This window comes from Orussus abietinus, unplaced genomic scaffold (assembly GCF_000612105.2).
Source record: "Orussus abietinus isolate OABI.00-Male unplaced genomic scaffold, Oabi_2.0 scaffold186, whole genome shotgun sequence".
NCBI classification, from domain to species: Eukaryota; Metazoa; Arthropoda; class Insecta; order Hymenoptera; family Orussidae; genus Orussus; species Orussus abietinus.
The window spans coordinates 132,261-144,590 of record NW_019394344.1 but is presented as its reverse complement, the minus strand read 5'-3'; the positions used below and the strand labels follow the sequence as shown (position 1 = coordinate 144,590).

Sequence of the window (12,330 nt, the reverse complement as noted above, 5' to 3'; positions counted from 1 at the left end):
ACCTCGAGGCTGGTTAATGGATCCCTGATAGACTCATTTGGACGCGGCTGATATCCTTGATGGGCAGGATCAATAGAATGGTCGAACAATAAGGATCTTCGGGTAAAGCGATCCTCTTCAAGGCTACGTATCTATTTTCAAATTTAATTCCGTAAGCTGCTCTATTAGATTAGATGTACCATCACATCCGAGATAATTTCGACTCCTTCGACCATTTTCTTGAAGAATATCTGTATAAATATATTCAAAGCACAAATCTATCTGACTTTACTCCGAGCCTGAGGGGCCTGGTACTCTTCAGGTTCAGAAAAGTCCACGCCCCACGAGACTGGTTGATGGATCTCCATAAGATAACTCCTAAGGAAGCGCACGATCTTCTCGAGGAAGAGGATCGATAGAGTGCTCAACCGATAAAGATCACTATACAGGTCGTATCTGACACTTACATTCGACTTCACTCTACTTGGCGATGAGCAGGCAGAATCAAGCGAGTAACACCATGGAAGAGAAGAGTCGAGTAATGGCGAAGTCAGGAGAGCTTCATAATCCTTTCAGCATCCAAACGCCCGGTGATAAGGATCGACTTTCATGCCATTCCTGGGGCTGGCGTCGAATTCGTTACTTCACAATGATCAAGCAGAGTCATACGATCCATCGGAATGGCAAGGAGGGAAAAAAGCTCTCCGCAAAAAGAGTCCTTCTAATCCGATTAAACGAGGTCCGCTTTATGGGGCCCGGAATGCAATTTTCTCATCTCGGTCGGTACTCGTCGGTCCTGGAAACGTTACAGTGGGAATAACGGCGTCGTTAACCGACAAGAACCGCGTATTACTGAATATTACTGAATATTACATTATGGAAGCAGTGAGTAATATGCCAAAACGCGCCCATCCCGAAATACCGAGAGCGAAGCTTTACGTGGAGACCCGCGGAAGGTAATCAGGACTCGTGAGGTTAATGAAACCTGCAAGGATGCACGCGATGCGGAAGAAATAGGATTGGAGAGCCTCGGGTCTCCCGAGGGAATCCGCCAGGGATCGATAATAATTATTCCGATAAGTCCTGAAATGAATAATTGATGAAGACTTCCGCCCGACCAGGCAAGTAATGGAGCCAACGGGAATTTATTCAACAAACGTAGAAACAGGAAAGTCCAAGACGCTTTAAAGGCGTTGGCCTTTTATCTTCTCTCTTCTGCATGGTCTGGAGGTTGAAGTCCTTCGTTTCCTTAAATTGTGTCATCCAGGATATTAACACATTCGCGAACGGCAAATTTTCCTCCGTTTCAAATACTGAGTACCGGCGAAAATAATGAAATTCTGAAATTGGTTCCCGCAAACTTCTATCGTGTATCGTTATGGACGTGATTCATGTCAGCGGCAATCAGGAATTGAATTTAAAATGACGTGAATTCACGTCATCGGCGATCAGGAATAGAACTTGAAAAGACGTGATTTCACGTCAGCGGCAACCAGGAATAGAACTTGAAACGACGTGAATTCACGTCAGCGGTTGCGAATGTGTTAAGCAACAATTTTGTCGTGTATGCGTGCGTTTCCGGGCCCGGCTCCAAAAGTTGAAGGTGGACTTGGGGGTTAATTTTTTGTACTCGGGGGTTTTCGGGGGTGCTGAATTGGAATCCAATGACGAATTTCGAAAATTCCAATCAAGGGTTGACCGGGAATAAACAACCGAGCAAAAACTAGCTCAACGCCGTTAATTGCAGATCATTACGCCACCCCGGCTGAAATTACAGAGACACCGATTTACCTATCAATCAATCCTAGAAAATGCATTATGTCGATGATTGGGATACGAAGAGTCTGCTTTCGAAGTTCGGGATAAACATTTAAAAGCTAGTGGAGAATATCGTCGAGCTCATCATCGAGCCAGGAGCCGACATAGGGAGGTCGTGGTCAAGAAGCGTGTCTTAGGTCGTGATAAGGTCTCGTCAGACCCTCTTCAGGGTCGCGCAAGAACTTTCGACCCTCGCAACATTTTTCTCGGCAACTCCCCTCGAATGTCTCAACTCCACCGCGAATCATCTCAAAGCTTTCCCCTCGTCGGCTACGTGTCAGCACTTCTCACGCCGATGAACCTCGAAATCGGAGCTGGTGGGATCGGATGGAAGATCGTACTGCGGCGTCTCAGGTCCCGGGAAACTTTTTCTAATCAGCGCGATAAAGCGCGAACGGGACCCGGGGATACATGTATATGAAGTTGGAATTGCCACTTTAGCACAATTCAATAAAATTCGTCGCAAAATTTATTGCTAATTCGTTGCTATTTTATTGCACAAGAAAGAAATTTCTTGCTCTTATACTTTTCCGAAAAATGCTGGCGATGTCAGATTTATATAAAGCTAGCACTGCCACAATAAAAAATAATTATTAAGTCAATGTTCATCGATGAATTATATGCCAGAATTTATTGCTAATTAATTGCTCGCAGAAAAACCAAATTTCAATTTTTTTACTCACCCTTAGGCCAATTTTTTGCCCTTATACTTTTTTCACCCTAAAGGGGTGAATCGCCGCCCCTAGTAATGATCGCAGGACAGAAACATGAAAAACATGGGAGAATCTAACTATTTCTTCACGTGGGGATTAATTGCTAATTAATTGCTCCGAGAAGAACCTAATTTCGAATTTTTTGCACAACCCCTAAGGTGGTAGGCCAGCTCCGCTTATGTCGCCCCTGCATGGCCCCGTAAAAAATGGAAGAATCGAACTATTTGTTCACGGGGGAATTAATCGCTAATTAATGTAGGTTTGAAAATTGTATTTTTACGAAGATATTGATTCTTCTCGGAGCAATTAATTAGCAAATAATTCCCACGCGAAGAAATAATTCGATTCTCCCGTTTTTCATGGTTCTGTCCTGCGATCAGCACTAGGGGGTGGCGATGCACCCCTTTGCGGATGAGCAAAAAAATTGAAATTCGATTTCTCTGCGAGCAATTAATAAACAATAAATTCTGGTATATAATTCATCGATGAACATTGACTTAATAATTATTTTTTATTGTGGCAGCGTTAGCTTTATATAAAGCTGATATTTTTCGAAAAAGTATAAGGGCAAAAAATTGGTTTTCTTGTGCAACAAAGTAGCAATGAATCAGCAATAAATTTTGCAACGAATTTTATTGAAGTTTGCTAAAGTGGCAATTCCAGCTTTATATACATCGGGGATACCCGGTTACGTCCATTGGTCCAAGAGATCTGGGAATAGCAAGGACTTCCGTTCCCCGATGCCGTCTGGTTGGGGGACGTTTCTCAACCACTGACCCGAAAATCCAGGAGGCTCCGACTTGACCTCCCATGGGCGGCCATAACCATGGTCGGAGTGGACGCTAATGGCGACCGCGCGGAAGGATGTAGGGCGGAAGAGCACTCGGCCCGACCGAAGGAGGTCGAATCGATAGACGATTATCTTAACACGAGGTTCTCCCGTCCTTAATTCGGAGCCCGAGAGGAGCTTCGCAGGCCCGTCGAGGGAGTCTTCAGAGGGCGACATCGCGGCCCCTAGGAGGCGACTTCTCCTCGGCGCCGATGTCCCTGGAATCCTACCGGCGACCCGGGATTAGGGCTAATTGTTCCCTCTCGCAATTCCGGATCTCGAAGGCACGGACTATCTGCTAATTAGCCGCTCCTTGCACAATGGTCCCACTGGTTGTGGCAACCCTTTGACCCCGACGTGGGATTACGACGTCTGCTGGTCCGGCGTCATGGTGCGTGAGGAGCCGATGGATAAGTGCCTCTATTGCGGCTGGGAAGGAAACGCCTCAAGGAGCTGCAATCACGCATAGGATAGGTATTTTGCGGAGGGTTGGAGATGCAAGTGCATCCTAGCTGGGGAGGGGTGCGGGGAAGCTCTGAAGGATCCAGGTCCTTAATGAACACGTAGACCTTGACGTAGTCGCGTCCTGATCAATGGTCATGTTAGGGGATCTTAAATAAATCCATTATTTTTTATCTTAGTAGTAAGTACAACAAATAATGGATTTCTTTCTGGTCCCCCTAATATGTATATCTTTCCTTTAAACTGAAAATCACTTTTGTCTAAATCCCCGTCATATTAAAATCTCCAATACGCTCCTTTTTCTTCCTTTTCCAACGTACTAATCCAGGAATGGAATCCAGAACCTAGCAAACAAGTCGCAAGAAATTTAAAAATGAAATCATTTTGTAACTTGATATGTAGTACTGGTATCACATTTAAATAAAAGGACATTATCAAAAATTCCGTACGCCCTTAATTAGTACTTCTTGATACCTGGGAACGATCTCTGTTGAACGATAAGCTTGATGAAGTCACCCGCGCTCATTAAATTGTGAATTAACCTATTGTTACAAATCGAGAGGCGGTCGTAAAAAGTTATGCGACACTTTCCTCGAAGAAGGCCGCGCCGGTGGGAGCAGTATTTCGCGGGGCTTGAAATTGCATCCCGAATTCATAGGGGGAAAGGAACATCTTGTCCCGGTGCTTTCTTCTCCTCTTCTTCCCCGGAAATCTCGGGGAATACGGTTTAGTAATTTCAGGTCTCATATTTCAGAGGTCGCCTTACTTCTTCCGGCGGAACTAAGCGGCGTGCGACACGTCAACGACAGCAACGACATCAGGACGAACCTGCGACTTCGATATCGGGACGATCCCGAGCACGACGTCTCCAGGGAGTGAGTATAAGTCTCAAGAATTGATTGATTTCCCGCACCTCCTGGTTTCTGGTACACTCCGAGGGAAGAATTCCATCGCTGAGAAATTCTTCGAAAATTCTTCAAGTCGAATAATCTTTCCCTGTGGAAATGAAATGAAATGGCAACATTTTCCGTTGTCAAAAAACACCAAAAACTGGAATTTCAACTAAACAGGCAAATTTCAGAATTCAGATTTCCCACACCTCCTGATTTCTCGTCCACTCCGAGGGAAGAATTCCATCGCTGAGAAATTCTTCACAAATTCTTCAAGTCGGATAATCTTTCCCTGTAGAAACGAAATGGAATTGTCATGATTTGCCTTTGTCAAAAACATAAAAAACTGGAATTTCAACTAAACAGGCATTTTCAGAATTCAGATTTCCCACACCTCCTGGTTTCTGGTACACTCCGAGGGAAGAATTCCATCGCTGAGAAATTCTTCGAAAATTCTTCAAGTCGCATAATCTTTCTCTGTGGAAACGAAATGAAATTGTCATGATTTTCCGTTGTCATGAAACATCCAACACTAGAATTTCAACTAAACGGGCATTTTCAGAATTCAGATTTCCCGCATCTCCCGGTTTCTGGTACACTTTGAGGGAAGAATTCCATCGCTGAGAAATTCTTCCAAAATTCTTCAAGTCAGATAATCTTTCCCTGCGGAAACGGAATGAAATTGTCATGATTTCCGTTGTCATGAAACACCCAACACTAGAATTTCAACTAAACAAGCAAATTTCAGAATTCAAATTTCCCGCACCTCCTGATTTCTCATACACTTCGAGGAAAGAATTCCATCGCTGAGAAATTCTTCGAAAATTCTTCAAGTCGGATAATCTTTCCCTGCGGAAACGGAATGAAATTGTCATGATTTCCGTTGTCATGAAACACCCAACACTAGAATTTCAACTAAACAGGCATTTTCAGAATTCAGATTTCCCGCACCTCCTAGTTTCTGGTACACTTTAAAAGAAGAATTTCATCGCTGTGAAATTCTTCGAAAATTCTTCAAGTCGGATAATCTTTTCCTGCGGAAACGAAATGAAATTGTCATGATTTTCCGTTGTGATGAAACACCCAAAACTAGAATTTCAATCAAACAGGCATTTTCAGAATTCACCAACGATTCCGGGTAAATTAAAGAGCGTCTCAAATCAATGAATACAATATTTTAAGAAAGACATTTCTTCTGACTGTTAGTTCATTTTTATTTTTATTTCCAACCAATGGGGAGTTCATAATTAGGATGTAAATTTTAATATTTCGAAGTTGAAATATCTTTTTGGATGTTTGTCATGTAGCTTGTACTGAATCTCTTGCAGTGGGATGAACTTGCGTGCGTTATGAAATCGTCAACATTTGATTAACAAGGGTCGCGAATGTTTAAAAAATGCTACACAGAGGAGGCGATCTATCGCGGGATGAATATTAATATTCGCGGCGGGATTGAAATACTCGCTGTAAATCTTTGGAGATCTCTTGAGATGACTTATCAATGAACAGGGAATGGAAATGTACAGTGACCCTGCGGAAGTGCAAAACGTAGAAATAGTCTTCAAGGTAAAAAGAGAAGTGAAGGAACGTCGGTGGCGAACGGTCTCTCGATCGTTTCTTATTCATAGGCTCGTAATAAAGTCTAACGAGCCGCTGTGCCATGGTTTATGAAGCACGATAGAAAAGACTTTTCTGGTCAGGGAATAGCCAAAAGAAGAACGACGGTTTCCCGTGAATGGTACTCGCCGTGAATAATGGATAGCTAAAGGTGGAACGAAAGGTGAAAATGCCGACTGGGAGCAGAGGACTACTTGTCTCGGAACCTCAGAGTTTATTCCAACTAAAATATTAAAAGAAAGAAACATTATTTCCAAGATTTATTTCAGCCATAAGTCCTGGATTTTAGTTCTAAATCAAGTGACTTTGGAACTGAGAAGACGGTCAAGCAGAGATAGCTTGACATTTTTCATGATCTCAATTAAATGTATTAAATCAACGTAATCAAAGGTTCAAGATTAATTAACAAAATTTGAAGGGAAATAGAAAAGTATTTTTTCGTTTCAATTCGCCCTTCTGTATCGGCCAGTTATTTCCGTGCAGAGAAATATGAAGTCATCGTATGACAGACATGTAAAAGAAATACAATTCATGTAACCCTGAAATACACCTGATATCTGCACCAATCAAATATTGCACTTTTAAACATGTTTTTAAACTATATGCAATATAAATATTTAAACGATGGTTTAAATCAGTATACAATCTTTATAAATGCATGAACAAGTTTCGAGTCTTCTGATATCTTTAATCTGTTCTAAAATAAAAAGGCGTGTATATTAAATGAATCTACGGGCATATACATTTAATATATCGTGTCCTCTTCTAACACATATGTCACGAATTTACTGCAGTTTATGTAACAATATGGAGGTTTCTTCAAGTCTTTCTCCAGGATTCGGAAATAAAATTCCGAATGGATCGCAGATAAAAAAAAACGCAGAAAGCTGTACGAATTTTCCGCTGTTCATTGGTACTTGCGCGAATCGTGATCTGGAGGTCCCTTAAAATTCCCTCTCAATTATCGGAAAGCAATTAGCGAATTGATCGCAGATTTTAAAAGCAACGCAGAGAACTACAAATTTTCCGCTGTTCATTAGTACTTGCACGAATGAAAATCTGGAGGTCTCTTAAAATTCCCTCTCAATTATCGGAAAAAAATTAGCGAATTGATCGCAGATTTTAAAAGCAACGCAGAAGACTACAAATTTTCCGCTGTTCATTGGTACTTGCACGAATCGAGATATGGAAGTCTCTAAAAGTTCCCTCTCTAGAATTGAAAATAAAATATCGAATGGATCGCGGATTTTAAATGAAAGGCAGAAAGCTGTGCGAATTTTCCGCTCTTCATTAGTGCTTGCGCGAATCGTGATCTGGAGGTCTCTTAAAATTCCCTCTCAATTATTGGAAAGAAATTAGCGAATTGATCGCAGATTTTAAAAATAATGCGGGGAACTGTGCGAAATTTCCGTTGCTCATTGGTACTTGCACATATCGAGATTTGGAGGCCTCTTAATTATCGGAAATAAAATAGTAAATAGATCGCAGATTTTAAAAGCAACGTAGAGAACTGCGAATTTTCAGCTGTTCATTGGTACTTGCACGAATCGAGATCTAGAGACCTCTCAAAATTCCCTCTCAATTATCGGAAATAAAATAGCAAATAGATCGCAGATTTTGAAACGAACGCATAGAACTGGGAATTTTCCACTGTTCATTGGTACTTGCGCTAATCGAAATCTGGAAGTTTCTAAAAGTTCCCTCTCTAGTATCGAAAATAAAATATCGAATGGATCGCGGATTTTAAATGAAAGACAGAAAGCTGTGCGAATTTTCCGCTCTTCATTAGTGCTTGCGCGAATCGTGATCTGGAGGTCTCTTAAAATTCCCTCTCAATTATCGGAAATAAAATAGCAAATAGATCGCAGATTTTAAAACAATCGCAGAGAACTGGGAATTTTCCGCTGTTCATTGGTACTTGCGCGAATCGAAATCTGGAAGTCTCTTAAAATTCTCTCTCGAGTATCGGAAATAAAACAGCGAATATATCGAAGATTCGTTTGCACGCGGTCTCGAGCGAGTCGTACGAAAGAACGGGAGAATCGCAAGTTTGGGCAAAACGGCGCATAAATTTATGCGTCTCTTTGCGTATGCGATACTCGCATGGTGGAGGGTTCGCTTCTCCCAGAGTTTGGAGACGAAATTCCGGTCTATTCGGGTCCGCCATTTGACACAGCTGGGACCGGACAGGGGGTCGAGTCGTGAGACGTCGTCTTTACGACTCACCCGAGATCTCCGGGGATCGTGATCGACGATCGAGCATGGATCCCTGCATCCCCTGCGGTCCACGACCCGTTGCCGCGTGCACCAAACGAGCCCATTGGCTCGTCGATCATTTTTTCCGAGACCCTCGACTAATGCGAGAGGACGTATAATTCTTTTTATATTTATTATTCAAGAGGACAAGTCATCTTGAGTTTTTATCGAGGGTTCTAGGGCCAAGGATGAGAAATGCGTGACGATTTTAAAAGATATTAGGAATTTTCATTGATGATTGAGCGAGTCCTTTCAGTCCCACGCGGTCATTTTCTTTTTTTTTTTTTTCTGAACTCAACTGACGTGATTAATATAATTTTTCTCTATTTATTTATTTTTTTTTTGGTAACACACTTAGATTTATTTTGAGATTTCCTTTCGTGTTCCGATACCAGAGGCTCAAACGTACAAGGATTCCGAAAGATATCAGGAATCGTGATTGACGATCGAGCTAGATCTCTGCATTTCTTACGTCAAAAGAACTCATCGATCATATTCTCTAGACGTCTCGAGAAACGTGATTCACGATACAATTTCCTTTAGGTTTATTTCTCGAGAGGACAAGCCCTTTCAGGACTTTTCTTCGCCCATTCCTAGGAACAGGAATTTGGTGTGTATGACAAACTCCGACAGGGTAAAAAGTGCACAATCAAAATGATTTACCACATATGGTATCGCCGCGAAGTGTCCTTTTCGAGCTACCTTTCAAACACGTGAAATATCACGGAATCGTCATCTAAGTTCCCTAATGACTAATTAAATTCTTCCGAACCCGAGCGCCTGGAGTTTCGCTTCTCGTGCGATATTCCGCCGAAATTTCGCAGTTCGGCGAATGACGGGAAAGTATTTCCGCGATTCCCGCAATCGAACGGGCCGTCGAGATTTCTCTCGAGATTCTCATTTCCCGAGCCGAAAACGCACCGGCGATCCCTCAGGAAATCGATCGCCGCATCCATTTCGATGGGCTTTTCGATCGCTTCCCAATGGCGGGACGAGGTCAACGCCGACAATGCTTGATCGAACTTTTCCCGCCGTTCCAATCGAATTTTCCAGACAATCGCCTCGTCGAAGATTTCCGAAGAAAGGCGGGAAGTTTAGTAACGGAGTATTTCCCATATAGAGCTTTCACTCCCCCCAAAGGACGGAAATTGTATCACATTATTTCGGCGCGCAGTTCGTGGCGAGTATGTCCAATTCTTCCTTTTCCGTTATTTTTTTTATTTCTTTCTAGCGTTTCGGCCGACCTTTCGAATAGGAAAGTAGACCAGGAAAAGTGGAATTTCCATGAAGCCCTTTATTTCCAGAGGCTCCCCCGTGAACCAATTACCCTCACCCCTTCGATGTATCCGCATCGGAATTACGAGCGATCAGGTACCTGCATTAATTTAATCGGCGCACCTGCGTGCACCTACAATCAGGAGGGACAACCTCGAAATATGTGCTCATTAACCGTACTTGACTTATCGAGCTTATAAGCGACGTCGAAGCTCCCGAAGGACGTCCGATCGATACGGGGTTTCGATATCGCGCCCGAATTCTCGATTGACCCGAAAATCAACAATATATCGACATTTCAACATCTCTACTTAACTCTATTTATAGAGATATTCTTTAAAATATTATTAATGATTCAGAATTATTTTTCTATCCAGGTACTTTTTTATTATTAATGTTTAACTAGACACGTGGCCTCACATACTCGACCATACTCCCGTTCCTGTTTCCACTTCATACTTTTTATTAATCCAACCTCACCATGCATTTCATTAATTTTATCTAGTTACGAAAATGCTTAATTTTCATACAGTTCAACTACTATTAGCAGTTTATAAATAAAAAAAAGGAATGAGGTGGCTCCTGAGACCACGTGTCGATGCTCATCATACTATAATAGTCTGTTAAGGGTCGAATTGTAATAATGATCGATTCAAAATACATTGACTACTTAGAATTAATAACTGATTATTAATGATTGCAGTAGAGGCTGCCGTCTTCTGTTAAAATTGCATAAAATCTCAGACGAGGGGGGAGGAGGAGTTGAGGAAGGTCGGAATCCCGGAGGAAAGTGGAATAATTCAGACTGAGCTGCCGAGAAGTTAAGTCCGAGGGGGAAATCGGGGGAAAGGATGGTTGTATTTTTTAACACCGGTGAGAAGCGAGCGGTACTTTCTCGGGAGTAATCGGTGGAAAAGTTCGCCGAGGGGTTGACTTTCCTAAGGCGCTTATGATCAAAACGCGTAGCCGAGATCAAGCTCTCGGCACCTGGTAATACGACTGTCCATCCATTGTAGAAGTTCCCAGGGTAGAAATGTCCAGAAGAAGCGATTTCCAGATTTTCGATAAAATTTCAACCAATAATTCGAATTGTTCAGTTTCCACAAATTAATTCCCTTGAATTAATCCCAAGCTTCCCTTTCGAATAACTATCCGCAATGAAAGCACACGCCAATAAAATTCGCTCTTTTATATCTATATCACATAATTGTGAAGAAAATAATTGATAGATACTAGTATACGTATCAGTGTACGTAAACTTCGATTACTAATTGAATAAATTTCGCCATCGTGTATTCCATTGAAATTTTTATAATTAATAAAAATGATTCGCGTTCCTCCTATCATATCGACGCGCCGATACAATGCGTCGTCCAATTTTCATTCGGGATGTTTTTTTTTTGGACGGCGGATTTTTTTTTATCAGTGATTATCGCCGTACAGGAAGCTTCATGTGCAGCTTTTATCACCAATTCCAGGCAGTTATTTGGGAGCGCAGTTGGGAATTGGCGTTTATTAAAGACCGCTGATAGAACACTAGTTTCGCGCGAACCTTCGTTAGAAAATGACCCGATGTACAGGCACGATTACTCCTACCCTAGGTTTAATTTGCCGGGCTCTCGCTCGGTACCGCTTTAAGCTCAAATTACCCCGAAGTAACTCTGTCGCAATTCGAAACGCGGTTTCGCTTAATATTTCACGGATCTCTCTGGTCGCGGGGGAGGCGCTCGTGGATTTTGTCGAGCTCGGTTTCGCGAACTTTGCGGCCGCAGAGGTTTCGCGATTCTCCCCCCTAGCCGGGTACATGCTTCGAAAACTTGCAGCTTTGCACTTTCCCGATTTTACGAGACCGTACTTTGCACTTTGTTGGCAATCCCGTATGCCTGGTACGAACTTATCCTCGAGGAAAAAAGGAAAACACCGATTCAGCGTCTCCGAAGAAATGATCCGCTTCATCGCGACTTCCTACTCTCCGATTCCCTTAAACCATTCGATAAAAACACCACGCATGTTTATTTAAAAAATGTAGTACAACTAGAATAATTTCTATACAGGGGAACTATATTTGTCATCTTAATAATTGTCATTCTTTCAAATTTTCCTATAGCGATATGAAAGTTGCAGTACCGACTCGTTAAAAATTGTACGCGATTATTCCGGTCTAAGGGTGGTCTTGACACCCTCGAAATTTAATTTGTTATACAAAGCACTGTCAAAATCTTTTTCTGGGTTTCCATATTTAAGTGGTGAAAATTAAAACAATTCGATACACCCAGTTTGGAGAAAAGTTTCATAAATCTGAGACACCTCATGCTACCTTAAAATATTCAATCGTAATATTCCTTTTCATTTTTATTTATTAGCATAGTCGGTAGTTTCAATTTGAGTACATTGTAACACGTATGAAGGTAATAATTGTACCGATGGTATCATTAGGTATCTGGTGCAGTGAAAAGTGTCCTGGCAATTGGGATGCAGAAATTGTGCGATG

At 42.0% G+C, this 12,330-nt stretch overlaps 1 protein-coding gene across 1 annotated transcript in view; it reads left to right on the top strand.

The window, feature by feature from the left end:
- The window catches only part of LOC105694351 (somatomedin-B and thrombospondin type-1 domain-containing protein), a 63,281-nt gene that overhangs the window by 33,651 nt on the left and 17,300 nt on the right, over positions 1-12,330 (top strand). The window contains exon 3 of the mRNA XM_012414906.2: positions 4,556-4,676. Coding sequence (XP_012270329.1) covers positions 4,556-4,676 — 121 coding nt within the window. The remainder of the gene's footprint in view (positions 1-4,555; positions 4,677-12,330) is intronic.